Source organism: Brachyhypopomus gauderio, chromosome 17 (genome assembly GCF_052324685.1).
Source record: "Brachyhypopomus gauderio isolate BG-103 chromosome 17, BGAUD_0.2, whole genome shotgun sequence".
Lineage (NCBI taxonomy): Eukaryota > Metazoa > Chordata > Actinopteri > Gymnotiformes > Hypopomidae > Brachyhypopomus > Brachyhypopomus gauderio.
Window position 1 is genome coordinate 10,097,910 of NC_135227.1, and position 17,547 is coordinate 10,115,456.

Sequence of the window (17,547 nt, forward strand, 5' to 3'; positions counted from 1 at the left end):
AATATCCAATAGCCTCTTTACAGAGTTAGCAAACACAATGTACCATTAGAACACTGGAGTGATGGTTGTTGGAAATGGGTCTCCATACATCTATGTAGATATTGCATTAAAAACCAGATGTTTACAGTTAGAATAGTCATTTACCACATTAATAATGTATAGAGTGCATTTTTGATGCATTTAATGTTAGCTAAATTGAAAAAAAAAAAACTGCTTTTCTTTCAAAAATAAGAACATTTCTAAGTGACCCCAAACTTTTGAACGGTAGTGTATGATGTCCTGCCCTCTCCAACCAACTTACACTTCTGGTATGGAGAGGAACCAGCCTGTCCCCTGTGTGCAGTCCCCACTAGCCTCAAGCACATCTTGGTGGGTTGTAAGACCAGCCTGATTCAAGGAAGGTACACTTGGCGCCACAACCAGGTGCTGAAATGCTTGAGGAAAAAAGGATAACCACCAATGCCATGCCTCCAAATTCCCAACCTGATGTCCCATGGAAGACACCCTTTGTCCGGGAAGGGGAGAAAAGGGGGACTAAGTTAGCTTCTCTAGGGGTAGGCCCACTGACCATAGCCTGGGACTGGCAAATGTGGGTGGACCTCAGTCAGAGGCTCATCTTTCCACCCGAAATCGCAGTGACAAACTTGCGCCCGGACCTGATCCTATGGTCCAATTCTTGCCAGTGCGTCTTCATCGTGGAGCTCACTGTCCCATGGGAGGATGCGATCGGTGAGGCATATGAGAGGAAGAGACTGCGGTATGCTGACCTAGCAGCTGAAGCGGAGGGGCGGGGCTGGAATGTGAAGGTGTGGCCTGTGGAGGTGGGCTGCAGAGGATTTGTGTCCAGAAGTACAACAGGACTGCTGAAGGAAGTTGGCATCAGAGGGCAGGCCCAACGGAGGGCAATAAAAGAACTGTCCGTGGCAGCTGAGCAAAGCAGCCACTGGTTGTGGTTCAAGCGCAGGGACACGACGTGGGCTGCTAGATGATCGGGTGGTGCCGCCAGGCGACACACACCCAGGTTTGATCAGCCTGTTGTGGGCCAACCCAGGCAGAGGGTGTCTTGTGAGGAAATGGCCGAAACACCTGAGGATGCCAGGGCACACAACTGATGACGTGTCACACAGGTGGCACCACATGGTCATCAATCATGAACATGGAGGGACTTAAACATCTAGTCCTATAACAAAGTCTGATGTTGCACACATGGACCACCTTTATGAACTTCAGACTTACACTCTATGGACAAAGGTAATGGGACACGGCTCTTAATCATTGAATTCAGGTGTATAAAATCAGGCACCTAACACCGGCTGAATCCAAAACGCCGTACTACTCTCTTACTCAGTACACCAAAGCGGTACAAGATGACAGGTAGTGTGTCCAAGGTTATGAAAACTGCCCAGTCACCTACTGAAAGAACCTACTGCTTTATAACGGTTGAGCAGAACGTACTGCATTGAAATCTAGTGCCTACTGCTCAAGTGCGGCATTTCGGATTCAGCCGCAGTTTACCTTAACAGAGGTGGACATTCCAGGTTCAGAAAGTAAAAATCCTCACCAAGATTCTGCTCAGGCTTCGTGGATTGTGTTGATTCCAATCATTTTACCTGGCTTGCACCAATTAAAAAGTCTAACAAGCTTGAGTAAAATCCTTAACAAGCTTTTGTGATAGAATGGGTCTTTCTAAGAAGTTGCTGAATTTGAGTGTGTTATTGTATGATGCCATTGTTGCAACAAGTCAGTTTGTGAAAGGTCTTTCCAGACGGATGAATCTGGGTTTGGCAAACATCACGATGCATTACCTGTGTTCTCTGGCCTTGTTCTGTTCTAGCGTGACTGTGCCCCAGTGCACAAAGCAAGGACCTTGAAGCAGAGTCGGGCGAGTGGAAGGACTTGACTGGCACAGACAGAGCCCTGAACTCAAACCCATCAACCACCATTGAGATGAACTAAAATGGACACTGCAAACCAGGCCCTTTCATTCAACATCAGCGTCTGCTCTCTCACAAATGCTCTTCTGGACAAATAGGCAAAAATCCTCACAAATACTCTAAAGCGCCACAAAACCTTCCCAGGTTTGAAGTACTCTGCAATATTTCTCATACTATAAACCTGCAAAATAAAGCAAGTATCAAATCAAATCTATTTGTATAGCGCTTTTCACAACATATATATTATATATATATATATAAATATATATATATATATATATATATATATAAATATAAGTATGCAATTTCAAATCAAGTAGCTCTAAATGATACACCTATAAATTTGAACAGTAGAAATTCTGATCATCTTTGACAAACATTCATTTGCTTTGGAGTTTGATTTTGGATCTTGCTGGAATAAGGATTTCATATGATTCTGCTCATGGGTTTGCTGTCCTATCCAGAAAAAATGTGTGAACAAAGAAATCTCACTTGGCTGTAATAGTGACTGCTTTTCCGCAGCAGTACAATACATGGTGAATTTTATTATTTCTGAAGTCCAGGGTATATCCAGCAACACACACACACACATATGTACATTACAACCAAAGACATTATGTACATTACAATATGTACATTACATACACAACTTAGGAAAATGTCCTAAACAGTGTTCATGCTTGATGGCCCTGACATGCTTCTCAAGTCCTAGAGCAACTGCATCACCACTAGATAGCAGTGTGGGTCACTGTGGTTCCAGGGCTTGTGGTGAGCAGACATTTAGAACTGCGGGACAAGGTGTGTCCTGGCCAGCTGCGTTGCAGGACTTCTTCATCCAGTTTGTTGAGGCTCTGCGAGCACAGCTGCAGGTCTCGCACACGCTCGGAGAGGCTGTCCAAACACACAGAGTCCCACGGCCCACACACCAGACAGCCTGAGAGAGGCGTGGGCAGGTTCATGAAGCAAGATAATCAGATAGAAACGCGAGCACACAACACACACAACTACACAAAACTCGATATACACAGAAAATAAACTTCAACTTGGGCTGAAGACTCCCCACAGCTGACGTCTTCTGCCGGTTATAGTGTAGGGGTGACCAAGCTTCCTCTCTGCTAGCTCCTAAGTTCTGGAATGAGCTCCCCTCTTAGGGGTTTTAATATCTTAAAACAAATTTTTAACGTTTGACTCATAACTCTGCATGAGAGCTGATCTTTTATTACTAGTTTTGGTCGTGATGTTTTCTTTTACCTTGAATGTCTGCCATTTATTGAAAAAATTATGTGTGTATCTTACTGCTCTGCATATGGTTGTGGTTTATTTAATTGTACAATTGGGTAAGCGGTCATTTTAAAATAGGCTTTAGAAAATATAAATGAAATGAAAACTCATTTCCATACAGCCTACCTTGGAGGTTAAGATGGGTCAAAGGTCGCTGGACCTCACCAAGAGCATTGAGGAGGCTGTAGAGTCCTTCTGATGTCACAGAGGGATTGGCAGACAGATCCAGAGACACCAGTGATGGGCAAAGAGCTACACACCTAAACACAGATATTCACTGTTACTGTAAGTCTTTCATTACATTTTAAAAATAAATTTCATTAATTTTTTTTATGGTCAGTTAAACCATGACCGTTTTCTCCCCTCTTTTTATCTACTTCAAATCTTTTACCCAGAATAGATGCGGTACACAGATGCGGTCCAAATGTGAGGAAAAAAAACAAACAAATTGTGATTATGAAGAAGTGGTCTGTCATCACATCAGCACGGTCAAATTCGTTTTTAAAAAGACGAATTTGTTAACATAAAATAAGTGAGGTCAGTAAGCTGGTTCCCCTTCTGACTTCCATGAACAAGCTGAGTGAGGTTCATGTAGGGTTTGGCTGGATGATTTCACCTGGCCAGCGAGCGCACACTCTGATCCGTCAGGCCATTTGCAGCCAGGCTTAGGTGCGTGAGGGAACAGTCGCCCTGGAAACACCCAAAACCACACCCACAAAGTTAATACAGGTCAATCGTTCGGTTACATTTTTATCGTAACATACAGCTATAAAAACCTCTGGCCTCAATTTTCATTCACTGAATAGCTGTGTGCGTGTATGTACGTGTGTACCTGTGTTAGGAGTTTGGTAAGGAGGTCCAGAGCAGGTTGATCTGAGGGCCCTTTACACACTGCATTAAGCTCCAGGTGTGTGAGGTACTGCAGTGGTAATGTCTTCAACACCAGCTCGAACCCCGTGGAGCCCAGGGCATTGTGGGACAAACACACTGACCTCAGGGAGCCTGACCCTGCAATGAGAGTAGTGGGATTAGACTGTACAGCCATCATCCGGTACACTGAATGGCCACTTGATTAGAGACACCTGCCTTTTCACAAGTGGACCTTCTCTGTATGGACAGTAGACATGTGACTCCAGTGCAGAATAACATTAGGAGAGTTTTCTGTGTATTGGTAGCGGTGTGCATCCACATGACACTGGGAAACCTGGATAACAGGTTTTGGATGTTATATATAGGGGAACGCAACCAACCCGCCAAACCACGGGGTCAGAGGATGATGGACCCCTTCCTGTCAGGGGTCAGACTGGTGGAGGTGGAGTAATGGTGTGGGAAATGTCTTCTGGTTGCACCATGGCTCCCACCATTCCAGTGGATGGACGTTTGGACATTAGGGCTTACCCAAGCACCGCGTCTGACCAAGGGCTTACCCAAGCACCGTGTCTGATTAAGTTCATATGGCAGCTGCTTAGCTTGTGGCAGGAGACTTTCAGTGGAACAACACGCCAGGCCACCAGGGATAAATAGTCATGATTGGTTCCAGGAGCACGATGCGGAGTTCTTCTTGCTTCTCTGGCCTTGACGGTCCACAGAGGCTCTTAATGCTCTGGAGCATCTCTGGGATGAGGATCCGGATATTCAGAGCATGAAACTATACTGAAACTATGCAGAATAATTTCAACACCTAAACCAAATTGCTCTGGTAATAAAGGTCAGAGGAGGTCCACTGTGCTACGAAATGGGTGTCTCTAATAAAGTGACCATTCAGTGTGGGGACACACCCCGATGGTACACCACAAACCACCTGAAAAATATATTTGTTACTTATGTTAATATACATTTGCAATAAAAAAATTTCAATTCGCTTTTATTGCTGACGACTTCATCAGAACTCATATAATAAGTCCCCAAAGCACTGTAGCAGTGCACCACTGCACAGCAAAATGAAAGCAATGTTTCTTTTAAGTCAAAGATGCTACAGTCTTTGACTCCTTGGTGTGCTCGGAGACCAAAATAGAAATTATCCTTCTGAACAACCTTGAAGACATCTATTCTAAAATTACCTGCAAGAGCGCTGGCCAGCAGGAGGCGGTGTTGCTGCATGAAGCGAGCTGTGAGCTCACAGGCCTGCAGAGTCAGAGTGGCCAGCAGGGGGCAGGCTGACAGGAGACAGGCCAGAGCCTGAGACCAGCCATCTCCGAGAGGATTAGTACTCATATCGAGCTCCTCCAAGCACTTAGGATGGACAACAGAGAGAAAGACAAAGAGGAAGAAAAAGTGTGACTCATGAACGTTTAACATGAACGTTTAAACAAACACAAAAGTTCAACGAGGTTCAAACATCAGATGTCAACGAATTCAAACCAAAGAAACTCTTCTACTGTTTCTCATTCCACTTAGTAAGGGAAAAGCAAAGGATAAGATGGTGGCCTACAGCAGACAAATGCACTGAAGTACATAGATGCTTAAAGTATCAATGTTTTTTCTCCATCAGACAAGATAACACCTCATTAACTCTGACTAAGGTTATTCTAAGCTTAAAAAAAAAATATATAAAATACCCCACACATTCTATTGTTTTTCAAAGATTCACATTACTAATCCAAGTACCGGAAAAGGTGTCTGACCGCTGCCCTCCAAGATCTCAGACGCCTTCTTAAGGCCCTCCCCCGTTATCCGATTGGCCGAGATATCAAGAAGCCGTAGATGGGGCATGGTGGCTGCCGCGGAGATGAGCTCGGGCAGCAGATCGTCATGGAGACGGTTGGCAGAGAGGCGGAGCTCCGTAAGGCTGTCCTGTAGTTTGAGGGCGCGCAGAAGAGGAGCCAGACACGCCGGAGGAAGCCCGAGACCACATATACACACACGGGGACATCCGTCCTGGACCTCACACAGACGCACAACACGCCTGTTCTCCTCTGGAACATACAAGATGTAGAAAGAGATCAATGCAGACACTGGATATCTTCTCCTACGCATTAGCTGGACACCAACCCTCACACCTAGATCCTTACAGGCAGAGCCTCCCCCACGCAGAGCCTTACAGGCAGAGCCTCCCCCACGCAGAGCCTTACAGGCAGAGCCTCCCCCACACAGAGCCTTACAGGCAGAGCCTCCCCCACGCAGAGCCTTACAGGCAGAGCCTCCCCCACGCAGAGCCTTACAGGCATTCCCACCCCCACATACCCTGGCCCTTACAGGCAGACACTCACCCACTGCTAGAGTCTTGCAGGCTTTCCTGTAGCGCTCAGAGAGAGGAGGGAGGTCCCAGGAGCACACCTCCGCCAGAACCTGCAGGCAGATGATCCACGTGGTACAGAAACCAAAACCACAGAACCACACAATGTCCTTCAACATCCAGCAAAAGAGCAAAACTGCGTTTCATGGCCAACAGGAAATGTCTCTGCATCTGGACGTTACTATTATTACAACTTCTACAGTTGTTCTTGCTGTAAATGTCTTTTCACTCTGACCTCCTCATTGGTGTGTAGCACAGCCAGCAGTAGGTCAGAAGGTGAGAGAAGAGCGCCCTCTTTCTGCAGGGAGAGACGTGGCAGCAACCCACAGGTCTGATAATAACGCTGGGCAGCTTGATCACAGAGCCAGGAAACTGTGCAGGAGTCCGCCTCACTGAACACGAACACACGAACACGAACACGAACACGAACACGAACACGAACACGAACACACACACACACACACACACACACACACACACACACACACACACACACACACACACACACACACACACACACACACACACACACACACACACACACACACACACACACACACACACACACACACACACGAAAATGTCCTGTTAATAAATAACACATAAAAAAACCATAAACAAACAAAAAACTAAAACTTATCATTCAAACCTGTGTGGAACAGGTATCAGGAAGACATTGTTCTGAACTTTGACCCTCATCCTGATTGGTGCAGGCATTGGAGCTGCTGCTGTAGTGTGAAGGGCAGTCTGTGACAAAACAAAACAGAGCACCCAGCTTTACTGCTGAAGAACTAGAGGCTCTACAGGAGAAGAGGGAGGAGTCAGAGGAACTCACTACTGCCTGAGCGCTGTGGGGCTGAATGGGAGCATCTTCAGGGGGGTCAGAGGTTATGATGGGGCTCGGTGATCTGCTGACCTCTCTCCTCCCCAGCATCATCATGCCAGGCAGCTGACTCATTTTCACCTGCCGCGTCTTGCTGCTCTTCTTCAGAGAGAGCCCCCTGCTGGTGGAGGACTGAACTGCAGGGACACAAAACTCTTAAGACACACAAATCTCCATCCTGCAACAACCTGCCGGTTCACAGTGTACAGTTCCCACCAGTTCTGTCCCTTTAGGGTTGAAGTCCTACTGTAACATGTGGATACCTTACACACCCTAGCAGGCCTGGAGATCACACTACAACACTCATCTATGCAAAAGAACATCTCAAGCGTCTCTTAGGGCCACATGACGCTCACCCTCCCTCCCTAGTGTTCACAAGGAGAACCACACACACTTACATACAGGGAGCTACACTGTAATCCATCATTGTGTCTCCACCTAGTGTTATCAGAAATCTTAATGTTTCATTTGGTATAAGAAAACATTTGAAGAGGCCAGTGGTCCGCGAGAGGTGCTGAGTCAGAGAAGCCCGCCCCCAAAAAAAAAATACCCTACCCAGTAACCCTTGCTCATATCCTGATAACACACCTCTAGCGGAGGGTTCAGATGATGCAGGAACCTGGAGGCGGCTCGTAGAGACACCGCCCTGCTCACTCCACACTTTTCTTTTCTTTTTGGGTTGAGCACTCCACAAGTCATCTTCCAGCCAATCATCCTCCACATATTCATCCTCAGGAAGCAGAGCCGACACGTGATTGGTCAACACTGCTGGTGTACTGTTGAAGGCTGGCTCCGATAGGCTCTGAGTGAGAAGGCGGGTTTTAGCACTGCCCAAGTTTTGCATGGCCTTCTGGTACTCGTCTCTCCCCGAGCCGACCTGAGGAGGAAGCTCTCTGTCCACATTGGGGGTGGGCGTCTCCTGAGCAGGGGACACTTCCTGTGGAGACCGAGGGCCCTCTGGAAAACGCCTTCTGGGCCGCACCGGCCTCATTGGGCTGATGGAGCAGTCGGAGTGCTCAGAGGAGCTGTCTTCACCCTGACAGAGGTGGATTGGAAACAAGGAAGGAAAGAAATGCTAAAATAAAAAAATAAAAGACTTTGACGTCAGAGCATATACAAATGCACTAAATGCCATTCAAAGCGATGCGCGGTTAGTGAGAGCATGTGCTGTCATCAGGCCCACCCCAAACAGAACATCCTGCTCCATCCCCCTGGGCTGGAACCGTCCGCCCCTGGGGCGTGTTCTGGGCTCTGGGCGGGTACATGTTGTTGGCAGGGCATTCTGGGAAGTGGGGCGGGGCTGATCCTCCTGCAGCAACGGTTCCGAACACTCAGCATCAAACAGCGGGCTGTCCTGAAGAAGCTGTGGAGTCACCGGAACTGCTGGAACTACAGAACACACACACACACACACACACACACACACACATTTTCCTTATCTTAAAATCCCACACACACTTTCTCCCCTTCATCTTTTCCATCACTGGTTCACCCTCACCTCCTCTTGCCAGCGTCCTCAGCAGGAGCTTCTCGGTCTCCACACACTCCTGCATGGTTTCCTGGTCCAGCTCCTGCCTGTATGTCTTCAGCCACTGTCTCAGGCTGTCCAGAGGCTTGTCTCCCTGAGAGAAAGACACACGAACAGACACAGGAAGGGTCAGTGTTGCAGGCAGGTGTGTGTGTGTGTGTGTGTGTGTGTGTGTCTCTCTTACCTTGCTATTTCGAACATTGACTGAAGCTCCCCTCTGCACAAGCAGCTGTGCCACCTTGAAGTGGCCACAGCTGAGGGAGTCGTGAAGGGGCGTGACCCCATCACAGTGCACGCCCCCCGCGTCATTAATATTCGCCCCGCGCTCCAGCAGCAGGGCCACGACCTCTAAACACACACACACACACACACACACACACACACACACACACACACACACACGCACACAGCAGGTCAGCTATGGGAGCAAAGCCTTTAGGGATCATGGGTAAAGCTGCGTGTCCAGAGTGGTGGAGTACCGAGGTGGCCGTGGTTACAGGCCTCATGCAGTGGGGTCCAGCCACAGTGGTCCCTGGGGTTGAGAGGATGACCCTGCAGGACAACAGAGCAGTCACACACACACGGTCACGGCAGGGGCCCGCGCGTCATCACACACACACACACACACACACACACACACACACACACACACACACACACACACACACACACAGCAGGGTCCCGCGCGTCATCATCATCATCTCTCACACACACACACACACACACACACACACACACACACACACACACACACACACACACACACGGCAGGGGCCCACGTGTCATTACACACACACACACACACACGGCAGGGGCCCACGTGTCATTACACACACACACGGCAGGGGCCCACGTGTCATTACACACACACACGGCAGGGGCCCACGTGTCATTACACACACACACGACAGGGGCCCACGTGTCATTACACACACACACACACACACGGCAGGGGCCCACGTGCAGCCCCGTCGACAGGGGGGGGACAACCGGGTCTGTTGTCCCGGGGCCCAGGGCCAGGGGGGCCCATTAAAGAGCCGAGCAATTTATTTTTTATTTAAAGTCTATAATTTTTAAATAATCTTGAAATCTTTCATTAATAAAAAATTCTGTACTCAAAATAAACTCAATGGCTAAAATATATGTTTTTTTTTTTACCTATCTGCATATTTTCCATTAAGTGCATACACCCCCGCATCCCACTGGAAAATGGTTTGATCCAGCACCGACCGTAACCGGCTGGTACCCGCACAACAGCGGGAAATACAGTGGTGGATAGTTAAAGTAAATACAGAAATCTGGAGCGCAGAAAAGAAAGGAAAACATTTACCTGACGAATTTTAATGTTGCATTGTGTTCCAGGTTTGAAAAGTGCTGAAATTTAGGCTAAAGTACTTGAAAATGCTTGAAATTGTAACTACTTCGTTTCACAACAAATAGCTGTCTGACTGAACAGTTCTCGTGAAGACGTTAAGATTGGGCGTTTTGAAAATAAACAACCATTAAATAATGTGATAAAAAGCGAATTATTTCGAGTATATGTATAAATATTTAACTTAATTAAGTTTAACGTGCTGGAAAATATTGAAATGGACCTTTAAAGTGAAGTACAAGTGCTTTAATTCCACATTATAAAGGTGTATGAACCCTGCAAACATGACTTTGTTCATTGCGCTGAAGCGCGTCGCGCGCGAAGTTACAAAAGTCAAGAGGTGCACGACCTCGCGAATGGACAGCGCGCGAGGCCCTCGCACACGGGCGGTGCCACTGCGATTACGTCATTTTCGCGCGAACCCTCGCGCTCGCGACGCGTCAAGTATAAACCAGTCAGCTGTCAGAAACAGCTTTGATGTGTGGCTATATTATATACTATATGACCTAACAGAAGGATTGTCAAATGACGAATTTCAAATGACGTGCGCCGGGGGGAAGGGGGGGGGGGGGGGGGGGGGGGCACATTAAACTTTCTTGTCCCGGGCCCTAGCAAGACTGTCAACGGGCCTGCCCACGTGCCATTACACACACACACACACACACACGGCAGGGGCCCACGTGTCATTACACACACACGGCAGGGGCCCACGTGTCATTACACACACACACACAGCAGGGGCCCACGTGTCATTACACACACACACACAGTGACAGCAGGGGCTCGTGCGTCATTACACACACACACTGCAGGGGCCCGCATGTCATTACACACACACACGGTCACTGCAGGGGCCTGCACTCTGACCATGTGGTATCACATCAGCTCACCTGCTCTACCAGGTACTGGACCTGTTTCAGATTTCCATCAATGCAGGCTCGGTGCAGGGCTGTCTCTCCCTTCTCATTCCTCCGGTTCCACTGTGCAAACACACACACACACACACACACACACACACACACACACACACACACACACACAGAATGCTTAATTAGATACACCATTTTGATGTTTGTCAATGATATAGTTAGATCATTAGTGAGTTGTTTATATATAGATCAGTTGTTAATAATATAATGTTAGAGACGTACAGACACAGAAACACAAGGACATGGACAAGACAGACATCATAGGTAGAAAAAACAGAGAGAAGGATTGTGCGGTCAGTTTAAAGACGAGGACTCTGAGGACAGCTCTCTCTCACCCTGCCTGCTCTCCTCCTGCCCGTAACAAGTTTATCGTAACCATCCAGGTCGTCGTCTGCCCACAGATCAGAGGAGCAGTCAACACAGTGCACCATCACCTCGTAAATATCTCCACCTCCGCCCATACTCATGAACACCAACCTCCACCTGTGCCTCCTGACCTGAGTCTGAGAGCTGGATGTCACTGTCCAGAGGTTCACTGTTCTGAAGCTCTTCATCTCCCTCCTCTTCCTCACTGTCGTCCGGTGTCCGGCCCTCTGCCTCAGACAGCTCCTGGAGGCGGGCCTCTGTGACAGCAGCACTTGCTGACTGACCCCGCCTCTGGGCTAGCAGCCACGCCCTCAGGACACGCCTCTGCAGCTGAGAACATGCAGCATGCTACCTTTGGTTCAGTTTGCTTTAATGTTGGGGCTGGATATGTGGGCTGGATATGTGGGGCTGAGCTGTAGTTTAATGTGTGTGTGTGTGTGTGTGTAAGAGGGGCTGAGCTGCAGTTTAATGTGTGTGTGTGTGTGTAAGAGGGGCCAACCTGCAGTTTAATGTGTGTTTGTGTGTGTGTGTGTGTGTGTGTGCGAATAAGAGGGGCTGACCTGCAGTTTATTGTGTGTGTGTGTGTGTGTGTGTGTGTGTGTAAGAGGGGCCGACCTGCAGTTTAATGTGTGTGTGTGTGTGTGTGTGTGTGTGTGTGTGTGTGTAAGAGGGGCTGGCCTGCAGTTTAATGTGTGTGTGTGTTTGTGTAAGAGGGGCTGGCCTGCAGTTTAATGTGTGTGTGTGTGTGTGTGTGTGTGTGTGTGTGTGTGTAAGAGGGGTTGACCTGCAGTTTAATGTGTGTGTGTGTGTGTGTGTGTAAGAGGGGCCAACCTGCAGTTTAATGTGTGTTTGTGTGTGTGTGTGCGCGTGCGAATAAGAGGGGCTGACCTGCAGTTTAGTGTGTGTGTGTGTGTAAGAGGGGCCGACCTGCAGTTTAATGTGTGTGTGTGTGTGTGTGTGTGTGTGTGTGTGTGTAAGAGGGGCTGGCCTGCAGTTTAATGTGTGTGTGTGTGTGTGTGTAAGAGGGGCTGGCCTGCAGTTTAATGTGTGTGTGTGTGTGTGTGTAAGAGGGGCTGGCCTGCAGTTTAATGTGTGTGTGTGTTTGTGTAAGAGGGGCTGGCCTGCAGTTTAATGTGTGTGTGTGTGTGTAAGAGGGGCTGACCTGCACGCTCCTCTGAGCTGCTCCCTCAGCAAGATGCAGGGCAGCTCTGTAACTGGCTTCAACTTCCTCCAGACTCTCACCATACTCTTCTTGGCAGGCTGCAATGTTCAGCCATGTTTCACACTCCTGGCACACACACACACACACACACACACACACACACACACACACACACACACACACACACACACACACACTCTGAGCCTTGCCTTAAGTCTTAGTGTTGTTTGCTAATCCTCACAGCTTCCAGTGTCTGAGCTAAAAACTTTACACTAAACACCTTGAGGTTTCCAATGAGTACGCCAAACAGAGAAAAGCCTAGTGTGTGTGTATATATGTGTGTGTGTGTATGTGTCACCTCCTTGGCGTTGCCCCGTCTCAGCTCCAGCTCCTGTCGGTAGTGCTCCACTGCTCTGCGATGCTGACGCAGGTCTGTGTGTGTAGCTGCCAGAGACACGTGAATAACAGCCAGTTCTCTCACAGGCTTCCCCAACGCCTCCGCACACGACAGCTGCAAACACACACACACACACACACACACACACACAAATTAACTCTAGACAAACAAACATATCCAAAATCAAATATAACTGAACCATGAACGCAGTGTTGGAGAAGCTCAGAGGAATTAACTACGTTCCTGCGGAGGTCAAAGGTCATTACCTGGGTTTGGTATGAGTCCAGAGCCCTGCTGTAGCAGCCCACCTTACTGTACAGGTCTCCCAGCTCCTCCGCCAGCCCCAGGGCCTCCTGGGACACCTTATTATTCAGGGCCAACATGGCCTCCTCCAGGTGACAGCCATGGATCGCTGTGGAGACAATGTCAAAAAGGCCAAAGTCCTGATGCATCAGACAGCATGTGGAGTAAAGAGAGTTTCAGCTGGACTTCTTGACACCCCCCCAAACGCTGGATCCAGCCCCCCCCCCCCCTCACCGTATCTCAGGTCTCTCTTCACCACCTGCCTCTCTGCAGGCTGCTGGGAGCCCAGGAGGAAGGCCTTCTTCAGAGAGCGTCGTGCAGCCACAAAGTCCCCCACACTGAGCAGAACCTGCGCGCGCACACACACACACACACACACACACACACACACACACAAGCTAGTGTAAGGGCCTTTAACACATCTACAGGCCCGAGAGACAATCTGAGCCCTTCCAGCAGGCTGTGTATCATGGGCACTGGTGCTCACCTTGCCAATGGAGTAGAAACACTCACTCTCGCTGAACTTGTCATTCGTCTTCCGCGCACACTCTTTGCTCTTCTCAAAGCAGCGGATGGCGAGGGAGCTCTGCCCGTTTCGGAAGTGTATACTGCCCAGGTTGAAGTTGGCCCGGTAGAGATCTTCCAACAGGTTGTTCTTCCTAAGAGAGTGAAAGGACCGAATTAAAATCACAATGCAGTATCAAGGACCAGATAAAAATACCACACATCCAACAGTCTCCACAGATCACTAAGGGTTAGGTGTACAGGGCCACGGTCTCCACAGATCACTAAGGGTTAGGTGTACAGGGCCACGGTCTCCACAGATCACTAAGGGTTAGGTGTACAGGGCCACAGTCTCCACAGATCACTAAGGGTTAGGTGTACTGGGCCACAGTCTCCACAGATCACTAAGGGTTAGGTGTACAGGGTCACAGTCTCCACAGATCACTAAGGGTTAGGTGTACTGGGCCACAGTCTCCACAGAGCACTAAGGGTTAGGTGTACTGGGCCACGGTCTCCACAGATCACTAAGGGTTAGGTGTACTGGGCCACAGTCTCCACAGATCACTAAGGGTTAGGTGTACTGGGCCACGGTCTCCACAGATCACTAAGGGTTAGGTGTACTGGGCCACGGTCTCCACAGATCACTAAGGGTTAGGTGTACTGGGCCACAGTCTCCACAGATCACTAAGGGTTAGGTGTACTGGGCCACAGTCTCCACAGAGCACTAAGGGTTAGGTGTACTGGGCCACGGTCTCCACAGATCACTAAGGGTTAGGTGTACTGGGCCACGGTCTCCACAGATCACTAAGGGTTAGGTGTACTGGGCCACGGTCTCCACAGATCACTAAGGGTTAGGTGTACTGGGCCACGGTCTCCACAGATCACTAAGGGTTAGGTGTACAGGGCCACAGTCTCCACAGATCACTAAGGGTTAGGTGTACAGGGCCACAGTCTCCACAGATCACTAAGGGTTAGGTGTACAGGGCCACGGTCTCCACAGATCACTAAGGGTTAGGTGTACAGGGCCACAGTCTCCACAGATCACTAAGGGTTAGGTGTACTGGGCCACAGTCTCCACAGAGCACTAAGGGTTAGGTGTACTGGGCCACAGTCTCCACAGAGCACTAAGGGTTAGGTGTACAGGGCCACAGTCTCCACAGATCACTAAGGGTTAGGTGTACAGGGCCACAGTCTCCACAGATCACTAAGGGTTAGGTGTACTGGGCCACGGTCTCCACAGATCACTAAGGGTTAGGTGTACTGGGCCACGGTCTCCACAGATCACTAAGGGTTAGGTGTACAGGGCCACAGTCTCCACAGATCACTAAGGGTTAGGTGTACAGGGCCACAGTCTCCACAGAGCACTAAGGGTTAGGTGTACTGGGCCACGGTCTCCACAGATCACTAAGGGTTAGGTGTACTGGGCCACGGTCTCCACAGATCACTAAGGGTTAGGTGTACTGGGCCACGGTCTCCACAGATCACTAAGGGTTAGGTGTACTGGGCCACGGTCTCCACAGATCACTAAGGGTTAGGTGTACTGGGCCACGGTCTCCACAGATCACTAAGGGGTGTTGGGTTCTCACTCCGAGATGTAGATGCTTTGGCGGATGAAGTCACTGCAGCGCTGAGCGTCTTTCAGGCCGTCACACACAAAGCCCAGATTCAGCAACAAACGTGCTCGCATCTCACTCCGCTCACGCTCAGACACCGTCCCTACAACACACGTACATCAGTGTGAAACACCCTCACTTAACTAGCCAAATGTATTACACAGAAAAGCTAGTAATAACACACTAGCTTTTCACTCTGTTGAGTGAAAGAAATGGGATTCTTGGTTTTGCGATTTCACTCTAAACCAATACGCCACCTAAGACAAATCTTCTTAATCATTTATTGTACTGGAATTTAGTAGAACAGCAGTAGGAACACGACCTTCCAGCCGTTCGTCCACAATGGCCAAGCTCTTCTTGAAGGCATCCTCTGCGTGCTTTAAGCTGTCCCGTGATTGGTCAGAGTCATGGAGGAAAAGATAAGTCCGGCCAATGGTGGCCAGAGCTCTTTGCTCTTCTGCTGCGTCATCAACAGAGCGTGCTAGGTCCAAATGCCGCCTCTGGTGCTGGAAGAGAGACCGTTACCATGGGTGTTGAAGCCACAGATAAACTTGAAGGAATAATCTCCAATGCCAAGTCTTAAGGGAGAAGTTTTGCTTACTCTGAGAGCAGCGTCAATATTTCCAAGCTCTGCGTAACATTCCCCGATCTTCCGATTGGCTACAGCACAACCGATGACATCATGCAACACCTCCGACAGCGCCAACTCCTGGCGATGCTCCTCAATAGCACCTTTATAATCACCTAACAAAGATCAGGCAAGAACAAGTGTGAACGACAGTATAATAGGCACCAAGTGACGTAGCAGAGAAAAGGGAAAGCAAAATATGAGAACAATTAAGTTTATGTATTTATGTATTTAGATACCTGGATATTAATCATTAAGAGTTTCTTACCATTTTTGGCTAAAATCTCTCCAAGCTGATTGCAGATACTAGCTTCCTCCTTCAGATTATTGATGCTTTGAGCTTTGACTTTGGCTTTCTGAAGTTCTGTAGCGTTAGAGGGAAACATGGGCGAGGTTAAATTATTAGTCCTGTAAAGGAACTAACGGCGGATCATGTCTGATCGGACAACAAAGACATTCAAACGTCTAACCAGCTACTTATCCAACATCTCGATCCGTGCAGAAGTGCAGGACCTACATGACTAGTCCACTTACGCCTGATCTCTTTAGCTGCACTCATCGTCCTGTTGCTCAGCTAAAGGGACCAGTGGTTCATATCCGACACTTCAGTGAAAAGGCACGATGAAAATAGTAGAGAGCATATTAAACGATGCCGTTTGCTCGTGTCTATATTTCCGTACAGTTCCAGTTAATTACTAGCTGCAATTAAGAACCCGATCTTTCGTTTTAAAGTAAAATACTATCTTATGTGCACCGATGCTAGTCCGCTAACTAGCTGCGTTAGCGACATTTTATTCCCGTTCACACCGCCGCGCCAAGAGTCCCATCTTGTGATTGGCTAGTGTCAGCAATATTCCCATAATGCCCCTCTTCGGGAGGTGGCAATTAGGAGGACATGTTGGTAAGGTCACTTTCAGATATTCACAGCAGTACTGTACTGCTCTCATATAAACAAAAACATGAGTTCTGGGTCCTGATAAGTTTAGGTGACCAGACGTCCTCTTTTACCCGGACATGTGCTCTTATGTCCTATTTTTCACCATCTCAGATCTGGTCAGATCTTACACTCATTTAAACAATAGTTATTTTGAATTAATCTTCTGATAGGTTCTTACCAAGGGCTTTTCCTTAAGTGACTGACTCTTTCCTTTGTTATGCAGGATAAAGACACACAAGATGAGGCAGTGTGAAGTCAGGAAGGCAGAGCATGGTGCCCACGTGCTGCATGGAGAAAGCACTCTTATTTTTATATGATGTATGAAAACTAGGGGTGGGCATAGATTTATTTTTTAAATCTAGATTAATCTCACTGAAATCTTGAAATTAATCTAGATTAATCTATATTAAAATGGCTCATATGCGTGCTACCCAAGTAATGACTAAAAGTCAGTTTTTGAGATAGGGTTTCTTAA

At 48.3% G+C, this 17,547-nt stretch overlaps 1 protein-coding gene across 1 annotated transcript; it reads right to left on the reverse strand.

Annotated features, from left to right (window-relative positions):
• Positions 1-2,439: 2,439 nt before the first annotated feature.
• On the reverse strand, positions 2,440-16,953 carry tonsl (tonsoku-like, DNA repair protein). The gene is made up of 28 exons (XM_076978809.1): positions 16,670-16,953; positions 16,404-16,499; positions 16,109-16,251; positions 15,830-16,013; positions 15,481-15,610; positions 13,878-14,049; positions 13,625-13,739; positions 13,354-13,499; positions 13,049-13,201; positions 12,691-12,816; positions 11,660-11,858; positions 11,498-11,553; positions 11,124-11,213; positions 9,341-9,413; positions 9,046-9,209; positions 8,832-8,955; positions 8,517-8,722; positions 7,922-8,369; positions 7,286-7,470; positions 7,100-7,197; positions 6,686-6,842; positions 6,425-6,503; positions 5,823-6,130; positions 5,276-5,447; positions 4,048-4,223; positions 3,832-3,905; positions 3,342-3,475; positions 2,440-2,868 (listed from the first exon to the last, which is right to left on the reverse strand). The coding sequence occupies exons 1-28, from the start codon at positions 16,692-16,694 to the stop codon at positions 2,663-2,665; spliced, it is 4,239 nt and encodes a 1,412-aa protein (XP_076834924.1). The 5' UTR covers positions 16,695-16,953; the 3' UTR covers positions 2,440-2,662.
• Positions 16,954-17,547: the final 594 nt, after the last annotated feature.

What these genes read in the sequence shown, in the direction of transcription:
- tonsl (XM_076978809.1), bottom strand. Translation starts at nt 16,694, where the DNA reads ATGAGTGCAGCTAAAGAGATCAGGC. An exon ending in TGCAGCTAAAGAGATCAGGC is followed by an intron (nt 16,500 to 16,669) that starts GTAAGTGGACTA and finishes CTAACGCTACAG; the next exon opens with AACTTCAGAAAGCCAAAGTC. An exon ending in TGGACTCATACCAAACCCAG is followed by an intron (nt 13,202 to 13,353) that starts GTAATGACCTTT and finishes GTGTGTTTGCAG; the next exon opens with CTGTCGTGTGCGGAGGCGTT.